The following is a 19,419-nucleotide window of genomic DNA, read 5'->3' as shown; positions in this document are numbered from 1 at the left end:
TTTTCTTTAAGATTTTTATATATGTGGTGTGTGCCAAAGCACACAGGAATGCAGTAGTCGCAGAGGCCAGAAGGGGGCGACAGATACCCTGGAGCTGGAGCTATAAGCAGTTGCAATCCATCTGACATGGGTGCTGGGAACCAAACTAAGGACCTCTGCGAGAACAGTCAGTGCTCTTAACTGCTGAGCCGTCTCTCCAGCCTGTCCTTGCCCACTTTTAGGATTTATCGTGAGTAGAAGTGGTTGAGCGAGTCATTGAGAAAAGGAGAGTTTGAACGTGCACACATTCAAATTCCCACCCATTCATGGCAGAGGCCGGCAGCCCCATGGCTAATTCACAACTCCAGAAGCTGCGGCTTTCTCTGCTTCCTTCGAGTTTGGGTTGTGAGCCTTAGCCTTTGAGGATGGAGTTATAGCACCAGCCCCTTCACTTCCTCAATTGCTGCCACAGTTGCAGAGGTGGTGGCAGCCACACAAACAGCAGCGGCAAGAGGGGAGCCGAAGAGTTTCAGGTAGCACCTGGGGCAGATGGGAGGAGGAACGGAGGTGAGAGAAACAAAGAAGGCCGGAGGAACGGAAACAGGGAAGCAGGTAAGAGGGAAGAGGCAAGGCCAAAGGAAGAAGGCATGAGGAAACAGAATAGATGCTGACTGCAGCCAGGATTTACAGGCCACAGCTCTCCTCATGCTAGGGCAGGAGAGCTGGGACACTGTCACTGTCCCAGCACTTGAGGACCATCCGGGAGCTGTGACGCTGCCTGCTCTGGTGCTGCTGCAGCGGCTGATGGAAGCTGGGAACTACAGAAATAGCCAAGTACCAGGGTTAAAGCACAGAGCGGTGAGTCTCCAATGGCAGAACTGAGAGTCGAGTCTCTGACTTAAGCCTAGAACAGTGAGTCTCCAGATCTCTCACTGAGCAGCAAACCTCTGGATCTCACCAGCCCCGCCTCTGGGTCTTGGCCACTCTAGGGCCCTGGAAGGAATGTCTCCTCACCTACCCACAATTCCTAGAGAGGTAGAGCAGAGGGGCCCACCAGCTGGCTGGTGACAGGATGCCTATCATTGGCTGGTCATTGTGCCCAGGGATAGACTATAATTGGCTGGCTGTAGACCTGGAAGGAACCACCTCTGTCCAGACCACACCCAAATCCAGTACCTTCATCCTACACCCCCAGCTGCCCCAAGTTCTCATGGGTAATAGCCTGAGAGAGGCAAGAATGCCACACAGGTGACAGGAGTCACAGGGCAAAATGTCAGGCACTCCAGAATACCATTCTGGAATGTTCTAGTAAGTTCTTCCAGCATGTCAGTGCCCATCCTGAGCTTCCAGGGGGAAACATGGGCATGTGAGCTCACACCTGCAGAGGGTCACTAAATATCCCATCAGCTAAAAATGCTGACTCTTGTCTTGCTGTTTATAGTATGTTGCAACAAACTTACATCAGCCCCTGTAAGATGGAGTGTTTTACTTCTCTTAGCAGAGGAGGAAGTCAGGGCTTGATTTACCCCACATTGACCAAATGGTGCAGGTAAAGTCTGAAGGGAGACCTGGATATTCAAAGACTCTCCATCAGGGCCTGACCACCCCAACACCCCAGATTCATATTCTCTCTCTCTCTCTCTCTCTCTCTCTCTCTCTCTCTCTCTCTCTCTCCTTCCCTCTCCCCCTTCCCCACCTCTCTATTTCTCTCTGTCAGCCCCTGACTGAGAGAACCCCCAGGATCTCCCTCATTGTCCTGTGGTCTTCCTCCACCTCAGGGAAACTTTGATTGTGCTGGTTTGGTTTGGTTTCTTTGGGTTGAGTTTTCTAAGGTAGGCTAGCCTGAATCTCCTGATCCTTCTGCTTCAGCCTCTCATGTACTGGGGTGAGAGAGGTGTGACTGCCATGGCCATCTTGGACACACACACACACGTGTATGTATGTATGTATGTATGTATGTATGTATGTATGTATGTATCTTTGCCCATGGAGCATTGTGGTTTTGAGTACTGAGAAAGGTTGTGGAGACTCCCAGGGAAGCCAGGTGTGGTGGTTTGAATGCTTGGCCATAAGGCATGGCAGTATTAGGAGGAGTGGCCTTGTTGGAGGAAGTGTGTCTCCAGGGAGTGATCTCAGAAGCTCAAGCCCAGGGTCAGTGGCTCACAGTCACTTTCTGCTGCCTGTCACTCTCAGCTACCCCTCCAGCCCCATGCCTACCTGCATGCTGCCATGCTTCCTGCCGTGATGATAATGGACTGAACCTCTGAAACTGTAAGCCAGCCCCAATTAAATGTTTTCCCTTATAAGAGTTGCAGTGGTCATGGTGTCTCTTCACAGCAATAAAACCCTAAGATACCAGGGTTCCCTTATCAGTGGGGAAGTCACCCAGACAAGGCATGACAACCTCACTCGATGATGGACACTGTAGGGGGAGAGTCCCTGGTTAGTTCTTAGAGTGTCTTTGAAAGGCATATGATATCTGTTAGCCAGTGCAGTGTCACCCAGCTGCTTGAGGATGCAGTGACATCTAACTCTAGTATTTTGATGCCTGGCACCAGGGTGGGAAGGCACCAGGAGCCTCCCTCAGAAAGAGAAACATGTCCAGCCCATGACCAATCTCCTGTCCTGGCCTGCACCTGTGTCCAATCATACATGTCCAATCATACAAGGCAAGCTCATTCTCACTGGACAGTGCTCAAAGCATGGCCTTGACCCTACAGGTCTAGGGACAAAAAGAAACAATGGCCGCAGGGGAGGGGGGCAGAGGCTCGGGGACAAGGGGCCTTCATGGCAGAGCGAGATCTCTCTATAACACTGTGATGGTGTCTGATCCAGCAAAGCTGCATAACAAACACCCGGGCTCGGCGGCTTCAAGAGCGACTTACTTGTGCTCTCACACCTGCCGTCTGGCCAAGGGTCAGCTGCCCTGGGCTGGGGTCAGCCAGTCATTCCTGCCAGCTGCAAGGACTCTGCAATCCCAGCATCTTCTACCATCCAACATAGCACAACGAACCTCAGTGGGGCAAGTCTGGTCACAACAGACATTCCCACAGCCGGCCTGCATCCTGGCCACTAATGTCCTGTTGGCCAAAGTGTGTCCAACGCCAAACACCACGCCAGTAGGAAGGATACTCGCTCTCAGAGAGAGGAGCTGCCATGTTGGCCACAGACAGCATCTCTTGCAAGCCACCACCATAGCTGTTTCCAGCCAGGAAACTCTTTTTCAGTTTGTAGGTTACATTCCTTGTGCGTATGTGTGCCCGCTTCCCACTGCACAAGAACCGAAGTCAGAGGACCAACTCGCTAAAGTCAACTTCTACACGTAGGTCCTGAGGACTGAACCGAGGTCGTCAGCCTTGCTGGCTAGCACTTCTATCTGCTGGACCATCCTATTAAACGCCCTGGATCTTTATTCTCAATGACCAGTTGGAATGAAATAGTGACCAGGCCAGGCAGTAGTGGTGCACGCCTTTAATCTCAGCACTCAGGAGGCAGAGGCAGGTGGATCTCTGTGAGTTTGAGGCCAGCCTGGTCTACAGAGGGAGTTCCAGGACAGCCAGGGTTACACAGAGGAAAACTTGTCTTGAAAAAGCAAATAAATAAACTGATAAATAAATAAAGTCTCGATTAGTATAGAACAAGGAAGAGATATTTGAAGAAAACATTCGTTTTTGTCACCAAGGCCAGTGACACAAGCTGCCCCCACATCCCACTCTATTCCCAGGACATAACACTAATTGAAATGTTTCTATAAGCAGGTATAAAAGAAACTCACTGAGGGCGGACTGGGTAGGAAGAGGGTTTGTTGGAGACACGGCTACAAGGACTCATACACACCTTGCAAGAAATACAGGGTCGTTCTCTCCCTGGGACCTCAGAAGTTCCAGCCTTGTACCAGGGCTGCCTCCACTCAGTAACTTCCTCAAAGAAGTTTGATCTATCCCAGCTCTACAAACAAGGACAAGAAGGCTCAGAGAGGTCAAGCCCTCTGCGAGATAACACAGCTTGACCCACAGTGTTCTTTGCCCTCTACCACTTTGACCCTTGCTTCCCCTACCCCTTTGTGATTGGCAGGAGAAACCTCCCCTCCCCTACCAGTCTGTGCCCAAGCTGCCATGTTACAGCCAAGGCCAGTATCTCTAGGACCCCAGGACCTCTTGGGCCACAGCAGGAGACTCATCTCCCTACAGAAGCCCTGAGCTCTCAAGAGAACTCATAGGAGGGAAAAAGAAAGGCTGTAAATACCAAATATAACCACTTGAGGAACCGTCGCAGACAGTTCTACAGACAGTCAGTTACGTAACAACTGTTGAGGTTGCCAAGAAGCCATGAGGCTCGGTGGCGCAAGATGGTCTTCCCTAAACACCCATTAATTCTCTCCTTGTTCTGTCCCAGGGACCCGCCCATGATCACAGGGAATTCTTTAGGCACGCCAGGCTGGCACCCTGGGCGGGAGCTGGTGGTCCCATGGATGAGGAAGCTGTAAGAAAATGAGATACAGAAGAGTAAATGGGAGGGGGCGGGGCAGGGCGGGGTTTGAGTGGAAGGGAGGAGCTTAAGCATGGGAGGGACGGACTGAAAGGGAAAACATAAAAGTCCTAACAGAGAATGAGGGAAGGAATCTTATAGGCTGAGAGGAAGCCCTGCAGGGGGCAGAGTCAGAATGTGCAAAGACCCTGGGGTAGGATTGTGCCAGCATTAGAGAGGCCCAATGAATTGCGCAGCCAAGACAGAGGCTCTGTGGCACTGAACAGAAGAGAATTGCTCCCAGAGTCAGAGTCACTGTAACTAACAAGGATGGAAAGAAAGAAAGGGATGTCTAGGGAGAATTATTAGAACCCGCAGACTCCTGGCCCCTCACCCTCAGGGCTGACAGAATGGAATGTGGCCTCATGTGGCCCAGATCAGAAAATCCTGGGCTCGCACTGAGTGCTCCGGCTCACATCTAGAATTCCAGCCCTTGAGATGCTGAGGCCTGGGGATTGCTGCGAGTTTGAGGTACTGAGACACTAGCTCCAAAACCAAAACCAAAATAATGGCTCCAGATAATTTTTGAAGCCAGAAGTCTGAAGGACTCAGAGCCAAGGAACAGCACCTACTGATGGCTTGGAGGGCAGAGAGGGGTCTGGAACCCAGGAGCCCCTAGGTCAAGTTGCAGCCCAGTGGATGGTTACTGAGAAATGGCACTGAGATTCTAGAGGTGCCTTGGTCCCCAAAGAGGCCCCCACAGCCTTTGTACCAACTGTCCCCCTCTACCTAGAGTACCTTTCCTTCAGACCACACATGGCTGGCACCTTCACATCCTTCAGGGTTTCCCAGACTGACCATGTATCTACCATTGATGCTCTGCTCTCCGCCTGCATCCTCTCTCCTATGTGGTCTGACTTATAAGCTTGATGTGTAAACTACACATCCCTGGAACCGTTCTGATGACTACTTCCTGGTACTAGAGGGGTTCCTGGCCTGGAAAGAGATACAACAAAAACAGAAATACTGGAAAATTCCTCTGATCGGCTGCTGGGTGTCTTGATTTCTTCCACAGGGAAAAGGGCGAGGGGAGGGGGGGAGGGAAATGGAATAATTCATATAAAAATTAAAATCTTAAGACAAAGTGGGGAGTGCATTTGCATAAAGACTAGCTTCCGATTTTTAATGTCGCCCACCTCCAGAGTGAAGGTGGCAGCCTCCCAGGCAGAGCCGGAAGTGGCTCAGCCAGCCCTGTGCCTGTCACAGAGGAGTCAGAACCCAAAGTTCAGCCTTAAATACCTTTCTGGCTCACTCCTCCTTGCTCATCTAGGGTAGGAAAGCTAAATGCTGATTTTCCCAGAATCCCTTGCAGATCCATCTCTCGACCGGACACTACCTAAGGACCTCCCCTCCCCCTCAAAGAGTCTGCACTCTTTGGGGACCTCTTTGCCTGACCACATCTCACCTCTTCCTGCTTTGAACACAGCCTCTGTGACTAGAACCATAAGCAGTTGTCTTGGAATCCTGGGAAGGCCAGGAGACTCAGAGAGATGCCTACCTGGTCCTCAGTTGGTGGAGTACCCTAGACTCACAGGCTCCAAATTTTCTCATCATTTAAAATTAAGCTTGGAGACAGGAAGATCGGGAGTCCGCAGACACCTGCAGCTACATAGAGGCTAACCTGAGCTACCTGAGACCCCATCTCAAATAGATACAGCTAACCAAGGCCCGACTCCTCCAGAGCTTCTGTGTCCAAGAATCGTGAGTTTCTTCAGATTAATGCAGAGGACATGATAGGACATCATCTGAACAAAGGTCTGAGATATCAGACTGGTTGGTCCTCCCCAGTCTTTAGGATGAGGGGCAAGCCTGAAACTTTTGTGTGGCTCCACCTCAGAGAAGGCCATCTAAAAATAAACCTGGGGTCTGAAGACAGGACATCTAAAATGATGCTGTCACTTTGACAGTGTGCCCGACAAAGCCACCATGAACAGTAGCCATCCATCACCCACCTCTGCCTTCCATGTGGGGAGCCGAGATACCAGGATGGAAGGGGACAGGTGAGTGGGACAAGAGCAGAGTGTCTGCCTAGCCAGAAATCCCAGCTAACTCCCAAGCCCATGGCACCCCGGCACACCGGTCAATCCCCAGACTACTGCCGTGAAATCAGAGAAGCAGAGGGGCTGACGCCCAAATTTAATTTGCAAGGTCAACCACCCAGGAAAGCAGACCTCACAGAATAGTCACACCCCCGAATCTCTGCTGAGTCAGAATAAGAAAACAATGAATTATGGGATACAGAATTTGTAAGAACCTGGGTTCTCACAGAGGTGAGGCTGGCAGTTGAGTTAATTGGCTCAGCAGTTAAGAAAGAACATTGGCTGCTCTCCCCAGGACTTGAAAGATGGCTCCTCACCATCCTGAACTCTGATACTGAGGGATCTGATGCCCTCTTCTGGCCTCTGTGGGCACTGCATGCATGTGATTCACATACCTCATATGTAAGAGGCAAAACCTTCATATACACAAAATAAGGCTCTTTTTTTTTTTTTTTTTTTTTTTTTTTTTTTTACTTTACTTATGCAAGTACACTGTAGCTGTCTTCAGACTCACCAGAAGAGGGCATCAGACCCCATTCCAGATGGTTGTGAGCCACCATGTGGTTGCTGGGAATTGAACTCAGGACCTCTGGAAGAGCAGTCAGTGCTCTTAACCACTGAGCTACCTTTCCAGCCCCGTAAGTTTCTTTTTTAAATGGGCTGGCATGTAACTCAGTGCTATATAGCACCGGCCTAGCACACGAGGTTCCACGTTCCATCCGCTATACCATCAAAATAAATAAATGAATGAAACAGAAGACAGAGGGGAAAAGACGGAACCCCAGACACATCCTCGTGGTAGAAACAAAATTGTGCAGCCCCCTAGAAATCACACAAGAAGTGTGATTCAGATTACCCACCTCCATGATGCCCCTTCCTCCTCTGGGAACCTGTGGGGACATGTGTGACACAAGGGACTAGGGAACCAGACGCTTACTAGCACATAGCAAAGGGGAGAAAAACGGTAGCCACAGGAATGGCCAGGGTCCAAGATACTAAAATGGAATGAGAGCCCACCAAGGCTTTAGAGCTAACAGAGAGGCCCTGGCTGAAGAAAGGGACACCCCTAATAACAGGAAGAGGTAGGAAGGGACTCTTCAGAACCTTTAGGAGCAAGCCCTGGTGAGGCCACCTCAGGCTCTGACCCCTGAACTAGGAACCACTGGTGGGTTTAAGCTCCTATTACAACCGACCCATGGGAAACTGCAAAAGGTCCCCTCAGTGTTCAGGTCCTCAAGCCCCCCTGCAGCACAGCCAGTAGGACTCAGGCAGCTTGACCCGACACAGTCCAGGAAAGCTGTCACTCTGTTGACAGAGACACATGAGACCAGGCATCCATCACTTACCGCTTCCTGCAGAAACAGGGATGGAAGGCTGGGTGGGAACAAGCCAGATGATACCATCAGGCAGCAGATTTAAGACCACCACACCAGGAATGATGGAGCATGGCACACAGCGGGGACTGGATGCTTCTGTATCCTAGAGATGGGGACTGGTACCCGCTCTCTGTGGTACGAAGGCTATGTAGGGCTGAACTGGGCTCTGTGGCTAACTGGCAAAATCCAGGGAGACTCCCGTGATGAAGCTGCCCTGTGGTCCAGCTCCAGGAGGCAGGGAGGCCCAGGTTGTGGGGAGGCCCAAGACATTGGCTTAACATAACCTAGGACAACGCTAACACCAAGAGCCCAGAACACATCATTTTACAACTTGGGCTGAGCCACACAACCTCACGGCACAGCAGTGAGCTGACATTGGTCCAGCCAGCCAAATGTGGGGATCTAATCGCCTCAGAGAAACACAAGCGTACTGCACGTGTACAGGTGTGCATGGCACAGATTTATTCCATAAAATTCTTCATAGCACTTTTCTCTTATAGACTTAAAATGCAGGATATTTTTTAAAAGGTTTTATATTGTGCTCAGTTTAAAAAAAAATACAAAAGCAATCACCAGGATTTATGACATATTCCGTGTGCTAAACAAGAAGCACCATTGAGTCCTGGCAGCCAGAGCCTGAGACTTCATTTACAATATACAGGACAGTCACAACAGAAAGAGCCCAGGAACTATTAGGAGGGAGCTCGCGGCCATTTCCCTCTGAGGCCAGGCAGCTCCATCCCTGGAGGACTCCAGGATCACTCTGCCCAGCACACAGCTAAGTGGTAACCTGGGGTAGATACCCAGGGACTCGAGTGCTTCCAGACAGCAGATCCTCAATTAACATGAAAACGTTTGACCCGTTCAAAACACTGTGCTGTTAAGACTAAAAACAGTCACCAGCAGAGGGGACCTGCACAGCAGAGAGCTCTTGGCTGCCTGGACGATTCACTCACAGTTCCTTAGAATGGCGTTCTGGCCTTGGCAGACAGTACAGGAGCCGTCAGCACAGGTGCCCCAACAGCCAGCTGGTGACAGGTGACAGGCATGCTGGGCCAGGTGCCCTGGCTTCAGTCAGCTCTTGAGAAGACAGGATGGCCGAGGGCGCTAGGCCGGTTAAGGACAGAGAGTATAGGTAAGACTTCACCTTCATAGAGCGAGATGGACCAGCGGGCTCATGAGGCTGAAGGCCACATCGCTCCTCCAGTGTGTGCTGTCACCAAATGTCACCAGCCCCGCACCTGCAAGGCTGTGTGCCGACCTATAGCAGCAGGGCCGAGACAAGCCTCAGTGCACCCTTTTGGTCTCCGAAGGCCAGGCACATCCTGGAGCTCAGGAAGACCTGGTCCCCACCAACGACTCCGAAACAAGAAAACTGTTTCCGAGCCCATGGAGTGTGCAGTGCCAGGGCCACCTGGAGCAGCTGCCATCTCTAAAGTGTCCCTAAGTTCCATCACACGTACAGCTGGACGGAGTGCAAACCAGTGGCTCAGAAGTCCTGCAGTTCAGGGATGTCCCGGTACAGGTCCAGGGTCTCGGGGTTGGAGAAGGCCCCCCGGTGCTCCACAGTCCTTCCAGCCAAAACCTGCTTCACGGCCACCTCCACCTTCTTGCCATTGAGTGTGTACTGTGGGACAGGCACAGAAAACACAGGAAGGAGTGTTAAAACCAGAGACGGCAGGGCAGCCTCGACTCAGGATTCTCCCCCAGACATTTTCTTCCAAAAAGGACCCATAAAATCAGCTATGCAGTGGCTTCGAACACACGCCACAGCACTTGCAGACACCTGAGGTTGGTGAGGACAGCCGAGGCAGTGCTGACACTGGCCACAGAACCTGCCACTCGACCCCATACCTGGATCAAAACCCCATGAGCACATGGGTGTCTCCAATGGTGTGCACTGCAGCAGACACACATGCAGGTGCCCTGGAGTGGACACACCAGGCCACATCGCCCTAGCTTCAGGTGCCACTCCCTCTGAGTGCTTTCTCCAGATGTGAGACAGTTGTAAAAAACAGACCTGTGTCTGACCAGAGGGGTGTCAGGAGGGCCAGGCTACTCACGCACACACTCACCCACACACGCATAGTGTGCACCTCAGGCTCTCTGCCTCCCCATCCCTAGGCAGCTAAACAGTCAAAACTCTTTCCCAGGCCAAGTGCAGGCCACCCAGGTTGGTCCTGGTACTCAAGATCAGGGGCCTGACTACTGTCGCCAGGCACGCTCCAGGACTTCTCAGCCAGCTCAGCTCAGCTGAGTCCGTCTCCAACGCCAGGTCTGCTCAGGAAGCTCCCAAGCCAGAAACCGTATTGTCACCCATCATCTACCAAGCACCAGTCCGCAAGCATAGAAATGCAGTCTCACGGCAAGGATGAATAACTAACTGTGTGCACATGCATGCTCCCGCTCCCCAGCTCCAAATGTGACTGGGCCAGAATGAGGAGCTTTCAGAGGCCCCTTCCCCAGACCCCACAAAACCCCAACACACATACACCTGCAGCTCCCTTCAGAGTTCACATTCCCACAGCTGTCTGTAGGGCATACCCAGGCCATCAGCCCCCAATATGCCATCCCACAGATGCTGCTGGGAATGCTGTCTGTTATGAGAAAGACAGAAAGAGAAAGAGAAGGTGGTTGCTAGGCAACGTGGTACCCATATAGAAGCAAGCACAAGCTGCAGCCACCCAGGCTCTCATAGGCCCAGGGGAGACCCAACGTACAGGGATGCCTCGGGTCTCCAGGATGAGGCTGGGCACATGGCGAGCAGACAGGCCAAGGCGGATGGCATCACGGATGCGCTTCACGAGGTCAGGCTGGAAACTGTGCCCAGACGCCATCTTCAGAAACAGGACTACCCGCTCCTCGCCGTCCCTGTTGTACTGGGGTACACACAGGCTGTCCTCCACCTCATCAAAGGCTTCCACTGTGGAAGCAGAAAGAAAAATAGCTTTGCATGAAGCTCTCCACAGGCTACCATGCGAAAGTCACCTGTCAGAAGGGAAGGCCACCTGGACTGGAGGATGCCCAGGCGAGGGCATACGACATTCATACGTACTAAGATGCCACTAGCAGGGAGAAAGGGGCCAGGCACAGGAGGAACTGAGTTCAGGTCTCACCTGCCAACACCAACCTAGCACTACCTGGGGCCCAGATCTCAGCATGACAAAGGAGGCCACCTCCCAAGAATGGTGGCTTTGGGGCCTGGGCCAGGACTAAGTCCCTAAGCCAGAAGCTTTGAGAGTCCCTCACAGGTATGCATCTCATGTCCTGAATTGTGCTGTGTGACCTTCAGCCTTCACACACCCTCTCTGTGTCTCTGTAGTCTTGCCCAGAAGGCAGAGATAGGATTGACCAATGCTCTAGTCTTGTTGCGAAGATGAAACCTGAAGGACGGCCAAAGCCAAGTGACCTTTACCCTTTCTGAGGTCTTAGCAGGCGCCACAGTGCGGCCAGACATGTTCTGGAAGAGAGGACGCGTGCATGGAGACCAGCCCTCACCCTGCTACATGGATGTCCACCCTCACCCAGCTCTTTAGGAATCTGGGCTCTGGCCCTGCAGGACCACCTTGGACCTGAGTGAGAGCAGCAGAGGAGAGGTGCACCCACCGATGTTGTAGATCTCCGAGCTGCCGAAGCGTACGCCATTGGGGTTGAGGGTGCCATCACTGCAGAGACAAGAAGCGCATGGCTAAAGCGTGTGGCCATGCCCCATCCCTCTTGGCAGGCTCCCCCAGCCCCAGCACCCAACTGCCACCTGCTGCCCTTTCCTCTCTCCCTTCACAGGACATGTCCCCAAGCCTCCTGAGGGAGCGGCAGGAGGTCACCTTACCTCCGGCCCAGCATGATGATGCCTCCTGTCTTGGGATTGATTCTGCAGTAGTCACCGTGTGCCCAGACACCTTCAAGAAAGGCAGAGCAGATTGGTCACACCAAGGGGGTGGGCTGGGATACACCTAGACAGACACATGAGGCAGGGACAGAAGAGGGGACCCTGGCCACAGACTGCAGAAGTGTAGGAACAGGCAGAGTGCGGCTGAGCACTGAGGCCAGGGGGTGGGGATGGGGATGGAGGTGGAGGTGGGGAAGTGGGGGTGGGAGGGGGGTGAGGCAGTAAATTGCATGAGTCAGGTGTGGTGACACATGCCTTCGACCTCAGCACATGGGACTATACACATGTAATTTACTCAAAACCAACAACCCCTACGGGCACTGAGTGTATAAACAGCATCCATCACCAAGACAGGAGGAATCAGGGCCATGGAGAGGAGGGTCCTCTATAGGGGAGCCTGATGAGGCGAACTACAGTGTCAGTGTAGAAGGTGCAGCTGGCCTGAGTCACCCTGCCACTTGAGCATCAGTCACCCTCTGCAGCCTCCAGACCCCTCCCCCAACTGCCACTTTCACTGAACAAGCCGACAAGCCCTGACCGGAGAGTGGGCAGCGGGCAGGCAGCCCTCAGTCCTCCGCCCAGGGTGGTGTGGCTCTCAGCACAGCTGGTGGCTAGAGGCCCTGAGTGCAGGGGTGGGTTAGCATCAACGGAGCCAAGTCAGAGATCTTGGGATGATTCTGAGTTGACGCTGATAAGGTGCTGAGACCCACAGGGAGGTGGAGGAGAACCAACTTGAGCAGAGACACCCAGCCCCAGCCAGGCAGGGCGTGGCGCCAGCCTGCTCCCGCCTACCTGGGAATTTGGAGAAGTAAGCCTTCCTGTACTTGCTCCCATTCTCGTCATTCCAGAAGTGCGTGGGTTGGCAGGGCATGGGCTTGGTGCACACCAGCTCACCACTCGCTCCCCAGACGGCCTTCCCTGGCATACAGGAGAAGACTGAGCCTGGCGCATTCGTGAGCACACCCCCCTCTCTGGGCACACACTCCCTTCCTTACACTCCCACTAGGGACACAGCTCTGCTATGTACAGGCGAGAGCAATCCACCCTGCATGTGCACAACGGCAAATCCGCATTCAACCTGCTACCCACTCAGCTCTCACGGCATCTGTCTGAACGCCTGTTTCTCTGAGACTGGGGTCAGGTAGCCTATGAGTGCAAAACCCACCCGTGGGAAAGGACATTGTTCCCTGTGGGAGGGTGATCACTTCCCACTTAGGGGGCTGGAGAACCATGACAAGCCAGGGGCACATCTGCACACGTGTTCCTCACTCCTCACATCCCAGAAGGGTCAGGGGGTCATTCACCTTCCTCGTCCCAGGCTTCCACGGCCATGCCAAGGTTCCGGGCTTGGATCTCACCCTTGTACACAGGAATAGATGAGTTCTGACCCATGAAGCAGGAGATGATGTCAGTGCCACCTGCAAGCAACAGCAGAGGACAGGTGACCCTCAGGGAGAGGCGACCCTTGGGGACAGGCAACCTTCAGCATTCCCTGTCAGCAAAGCGCAGAGCTGCCTGACAGGCACCACCCTTGCTGCAGACACACGAATGACAGCAAGGTCTTCTTTGCAGAGAAAGGCAGCTGTGGCTGAGACTGGACCCAGCTCTCTATCTGTCCCTGTGTCTGGTGACATTTTCTCTGACTGAGCCTCCCAGCCCAAGGACTTGGAGAAAGTGCTCAGTTGGTCACACGAAGCCCAAGACTTAAGACAGATAAACAGGAGACTTACCTGATGGCATTCACACAACACACACCTCACACAGACATAGTCACTACACTGCACCACATGGACACACACACACACACACACACACACACACTGTACTGGCTGGTTCTGTGTGTCAACCTGACACAAGCTGGAGTTATCACAGAGAAAGGACCCTCCTTTGAGAAAAATGCCTCCACGAGATCCAGCTGTAAGGCATTTTCTCAATTAGTGATCAAGAGAGGAGGGCACATTGTGGGTGGTACCATCCCTGGGCTGGTAGTCTTAGGTTCTGTAAGAAAGCAAGCTGAGCAAGCCAGGGGAAGCAAGCCAGTAAGTAGCAACCCTCCATGGCCTCTGCATCAGCTCCTGCTTCCTGGCCTGCTTGAGTTCCCGTCCTGACTTCCTTTGGTGATGAACAGCAATGTGGAAGTGTAAGCTGAATAAACCTTTTCCTCCCCAACTTGCTTCTTGGTCATGATGCATGTTTGTACAGGAATAGAAACCCTCATACACAGACAGACAGACAGACAGACAGACAGACACAGAGGCACACAGCAAAATCAGCTGGATCACAGTGGGGTTGTGGACTCGCAGCCAGGAGTCCAGAAGAGCTGTAAAGTCCACGCAGGCACCCTGCTCTCCTCACTAGATGCCCCCCAAACCATGGCTTCCAAGGGCCACCCCACGCTTCCCTTCCTACTTGCCCATTCCTCCGGCAGCCACTGTCTTTGGCCCTACCTGAGATGGAGCCGAGGAGCACGGTGCTCTTGACACATCGATACACATACTCGTAGCTCTGGGCTTTCAGTGGCGAGCCGGTGGACAGGATCGTGTGGAGCGTGTGGAGGTTGTGAGTTTCCACTGGGGGCAAAAATGAGCAGAGATGAAAACCAAGCCCGCTGCCTTCAGCCAAACTCACATGTAGGACTCAGACAGAATGGACACCAGTTCCTGAAGGGGTGGGTGGTTCTGGGAACGGGGACTGAGGGGCCACTCACTGGGCTTCATGTCCTTCTCCTCCAGCACTGACAGCCACTTGGCTCCGGTTCCCAGGATAGTGATACTACAACATGGGTGAGAGAGAAAGCATCTTCAAGTCCCCAAAGCTTCCCACCATCAGTCACAGATGCCAGCCACGGCCTCCCACCTCCCGACTTCCCATTTCCGTTCCCAGACAGCTCTGCCCTATTGCCAGCCTGGCACCCAGGTCCAGCAGGGATCCTCCTGAAACAAACACCCTGATGACAGTGAGAAGTGACCGACTCTCTCCAGGGGGACACAGGCCACTCCCAGTGAGGGCTAGCTCACTGCCACACGGCCCTCGCAGATGAGTGACTGCCCTATGTCCCAAGAGAGAGACTGGAGAACTCTGGCCCCATCTTTAACCAGAACCTTCTCTCATGGGCTCACTTCCATAAGAAAAACCACCCTTAGAGGGTCTGGTCAGAGCCTGGGAGCCAGAGCTGGTGATGTGCTATGCTGTCAATCAGGACCTGATACCGCAGTCCAAAGGTTCCTTCCTGGCTTGTAGACATGTGGGAAAAACTTGAGGTCCTAAGGATGCTGCCAGCATCCTGACTCTGACCAGTACCTCTGACTCCAAGACAAATGGGCTTCTTCTTTATTTATATATACACATATATATATACACACACATATACACACACACATATATAAACACACACATATATGTTTTTATGTTATTTATTTTGTTGTAGAGAGAAGGCCAGAGGACAACTTGCAGGAGTCTGTTTTCTCCTTTCATTATTAGGTCCTGGGGACTGAACTCAAGATTCTCAGGCATGGTGGCTGCAAGTATCTTTATCCACTAAGACCTTTTTTTTTTCTTTTTTCTTTTTTTTTTTTTTTTTTGAGACAGGGTTTCTCTGTGTGACCCCGACTGTCCTGGAACTCACTTGGTAAACCAGGCTGGCCTGTAGCCTTGAACTCACAAGAGATCTGCCTGCTTCTGCCTCTGGAGTGCTGGGATTAAAGTGTTCCACCTCCACCCGCGACCACCAAGACATCTTGCTGGCCCCAACAACAGGGTTTTTGTGAGCGTACTGACCCTGGCTTTAGTCTCAGGACTGGTTGAGATGGGGCACCCTACCCACTACCCAACTACCCCGCACCTGTGCTTCTCAGTGCCATTGACAGCTGAACAGGGACTTGAGGGCTACAGTCCCTGCCTAGGGACCAGGCTATACCTGCCATGTTGTGCACCAGGCACCACAGCACAGGCAGTACCTGGCAAGAACATGTCTTAGTACTGGGGGCACAGATTCCGTGAAAATACCCTGCATGGAACCAACCCGCGAGTCTATGAGCACACCGGTTTCACATGTGTGCATGCACATAGCTGCAGTTCACACTCATGGGCACACATGCATATGTAACCTCATGCACACGTGCACTTTCACATGTGTACATGAACATATACACATAATCTCATACACATGTTGGAGCTCAGAGCCCTGGGGACGGACGCTTCCCTCTCTATACCCCCTCTGGCAGCTTCCCCCACCCCCCACTACACCCACCCCACACCAAAACCAGTTTATTTTCCTGGCTAGCAGGTGCCAAGGGGTATGATTAACCCTTTGGTAAACTACAGCCTCACAAGGTAACAGACTCCTCACTAACACTGTGAGCCACATGTTGGGATTTTAATAGCATCATCGTGGCCAGGCAGTTTTATGGAAAATGTTAATGACCCAAGATTTTGAAACACCAGCGGTGGGCCAGCTCAGTGGGTAAAGGTGATTGCCACCAAGCCTGACGACCTGAGTTCAAATCCCCACCACCCACATGGTAGAAGGAGAAAACTGACTCCAAAAAGCTGCCCTCTGCCCTCCACCGGCACATTACAGCATGCACATACTCACATACAAAATAATTAAGTGTTAAAATGGTTTTTTAAAAAATAGCTGTGCAGTGGAGATACATGACTTTAATCCCTGTCTCAAAAAACCAAAAGACAAAAACAGAAACAACCAAAAGAAGCCACTAGCAGCCCCCTCTGCTTCTACCATGGTGGTTCTGGCTTGTGACTGAGCATGGCAGAGCAGTACTCCTGGCACCAGAAGTCTGAGCCTCCATCACTGGCAAGGGGTTCATCTATCAAGGGCTGGCAGTACAGGGTGTCTAGGGGTCTCTATGGACAATATTATCATAATTCCCACCCACCCAAATTTGTCCAATGCTGTGCTCTGCCCACTCTACGAGCGTCAGTGCTAAGGGTGGGACCTGTCCTATCCTCCGTCCCCTCTGCTTCCAGCAACCTCCAGGGCTCAAGCAGAAAGACAGAGCACGCAGAGACAGAAGGGGGATGTTAGCTCTGTCTGATGCTGGGTATCCTCCAGCGACAGAAATGACAGCTTGCTGTTCTGTCAGATGAGCAGAACCCAGGTACCTACCCTATCCTGTCCACAAGGTCCCACAACACATTGGGTGTCGGAACCAGCGGGGAGCCATCATACAGGACCAAGGATGCTCCTGTGGCCAGGGCTGACACCATCCAGTTCCACATCATCCAGCCGACCTGCCACAAACAAGGAGACCAGGTAAGAGGCGCAAGTCTGGAATCCTAGCACTAGGGGGCAGCAGGGAGAGGAGGCTGAAGAACTGTAAGCTTGGGGCTAGCCTTAACTACACCGTAAAACCCAGTCTAAAAGAAACAAACAAACAAACAAATAGCTTTTTTGTTTTAGTTTTTCAACACAGGGTTTCTCTGTATAGCTCTGGCTGTCCTGGAACACACTCTGTAGACCAAGCTGGCCTCCAACTCAAGAGATCCACCTGCCTCTGCCTCCCGAGTACTGGGATTAAAGGCGGGTGCCGAAACCGCCCAGCCAAAAAAAATGTTTTAAAAGGAAATGACACATAGAGACCCACTAACTACTCCTCCATCTCTGGGGGTACGGGAAAGCAAAACACAAAAGGAGGGAACAAGGGAGGCAAGGTTCAGCAGGAATCCTCCAATGTGCAGGGCAAAGGGGGTACCTGAGCTCCCCTTCGTGAGCCAGAGGAACAAAAGACACATCTCTCTGGGAAGCCTGGGCAAGCTTGCTGTGGGCCGGGGGTCTGTGTGTCACCTAGCACCCTAGGGTCTGTCCTGGGAGGTGGAGATATACAGCTTGTGAGGGTATGGTGGTGCATGCCTGTAATCCCAGGATTTGGGAGGCTGCTTGGCAGGGAGTCAAGGGATCAATGCTAGCCTGGGCTATAGGGTGAAGCGCCATATAGCCCGGACAATTCATCTAGATGCTACCTCAAAATAATAAATAAATAAATAAATAAATAAATAAAGGACAATGGATGTGATTCGGTGGTAGAAAGCTTCCCTAGCATGCTTGAGGACCTGGGTTCGGTCCCAGGCACTGAAAAAAGGAACATGAGCCAGTACAGGTGTGCCACCCAAGAAACACTGCTAGATCCTTCTGGAACCTCTCCAGACTGGAGAGCAACATCCCAATTCCCACCCAACTCCAGCTCTGGGTTAGCGGCCACACCCCATGGCAGGTAGAGACTACACCCATCCGCCATCCCTTGTGCCACGCAGCCCCGGAGGGGCAGCAGGAGGCCGCAGGACACACCGTGGTGTAGTAGAGCAGGATGTCGCTGCTTGTCATGTTGCCGTGAAGCACATGCTCCTTCAGGTGCTGGATGAGGGTGCCCTGCAGGAGGGAGGGCGAGACACAGGTGTGAGGCATCGCCCATCTCTCCTTCCCTGAGAAACCCAACTGGAGCTCTCTGGCTCTACGGGCCAGCTTTGGTGCCATTCTGGCACCTGAGCATCAGTCAGAAAATCCCAGTACTCCCACCTACAAGCTCTCAGTGCCATTGAGAGACACACTAACTTCACAAAGAAAAGAGCGACCCTCACTGAGATGGGAGAGAAAGTTCACGGGCCAGAGGGGGTGGAGAGGGGGACTTCTCTCTCAGAGCTGAGTTCAGCTAGCACAGCGAGTGCCCACTGTCCACCACTTCACCCTCGACCACGGTTTCCTGCCTCTATTCTGGATCCCCTATGAGATCCCGAGGACAGGTTGGGAATGTCACCCTTTGATGTCCCGGGGAATGATCAGCTCACTGTCTGGGCCTACCCCATAGGTATGAGCACCAGGTTCACAGAGAGGCTCCCAGGCTACAGAAGAGCCACGGGACTGGCACGAGACCCCACGTGTCACACACTCACACTCAAAAGAAGTCAAAGGACAAGCCAATCGAAGGGGAACCTCCATACAAGGAACGACAAATGCTTCTATATGTGAACACCCCACCTGCCTCCAGCAGGTGGCGCTGTTTGGGAAGTTACGGAACCTTTAGGAGATGGAGCTTTCAGGGAAGAAGTGTGTCTTGGGGGGGGGGGTGTTTAAAGTCTGGCCCCACTTCCTGTTCTCCACTACCTGGCTCTCAAGTGGTCTTGCGTTCCTGGCGCCACGCCTTTCACACCCTGATGAGACCTGGAGGCCAGGAGAATCCCTCTCCTCTAAGCTGCTTTTCCACGGGGTATTTTGCCACTTCCCAGAGGGGCTCTTCTCCTTCCAGTCACTGTGGCTCTGCAGCACGAGTGAGCATCCTCCCAAGGGTCACACCACCATGCGCCTGCTTGTCACCCTCACCTTCTAAGCTTAAAAGAAAGCAAAGCTTTTCTCCTCCAGGTTCGTGCCCACGCTGACTGCCTTCCCTCAGGGAGGTGACACAGTGGTACAGGTCTCAAACAAGAGGTTTTGTTTGTTTGTTTGTTTGTTTGTTTGTTTTTTCTTTCAGTGCAGGTAATGAAACCATGTCACTGAGCCACAGCCCTGGCCCTGAGTAAGTTCGAGGAAGAAATGGGACACTGCTTTCAAAAACCCTTTCATGAACACGGAAACCCAAGCAATAAAGTCAGTAACGAG

The 19,419-nt window shown here is 52.5% G+C and overlaps 1 protein-coding gene across 4 annotated transcripts in view; it reads right to left on the bottom strand.

Moving 5' to 3' along the window:
- Positions 1 to 8,360: 8,360 nt before the first annotated feature.
- The window catches only part of Aacs (acetoacetyl-CoA synthetase), a 50,622-nt gene continuing 39,563 nt past the window's right edge, over positions 8,361 to 19,419 (bottom strand). For all 4 annotated transcript variants that reach the window (XM_076922966.1, XM_076922968.1, XM_076922967.1 and 1 more), the window contains exons 12-21: positions 18,115 to 18,195; positions 16,936 to 17,060; positions 14,518 to 14,582; positions 14,258 to 14,380; positions 13,115 to 13,228; positions 12,603 to 12,728; positions 11,751 to 11,820; positions 11,528 to 11,586; positions 10,642 to 10,844; positions 8,361 to 9,548 (exon numbers count right to left, since the gene is read on the bottom strand). In XM_076922966.1, the coding sequence (XP_076779081.1) occupies positions 9,411 to 9,548; positions 10,642 to 10,844; positions 11,528 to 11,586; positions 11,751 to 11,820; positions 12,603 to 12,728; positions 13,115 to 13,228; positions 14,258 to 14,380; positions 14,518 to 14,582; positions 16,936 to 17,060; positions 18,115 to 18,195 (1,104 nt within the window). In that variant the 3' untranslated portion in view covers positions 8,361 to 9,410. The remainder of the gene's footprint in view (positions 9,549 to 10,641; positions 10,845 to 11,527; positions 11,587 to 11,750; positions 11,821 to 12,602; positions 12,729 to 13,114; positions 13,229 to 14,257; positions 14,381 to 14,517; positions 14,583 to 16,935; positions 17,061 to 18,114; positions 18,196 to 19,419) is intronic.

The sequence above is a fragment of the Arvicanthis niloticus genome, chromosome 24 (genome assembly GCF_011762505.2).
Source record: "Arvicanthis niloticus isolate mArvNil1 chromosome 24, mArvNil1.pat.X, whole genome shotgun sequence".
Lineage (NCBI taxonomy): Eukaryota > Metazoa > Chordata > Mammalia > Rodentia > Muridae > Arvicanthis > Arvicanthis niloticus.
Note: the sequence above shows the minus strand (reverse complement) of the source record. Positions and strands in the feature narration are given on the sequence as shown.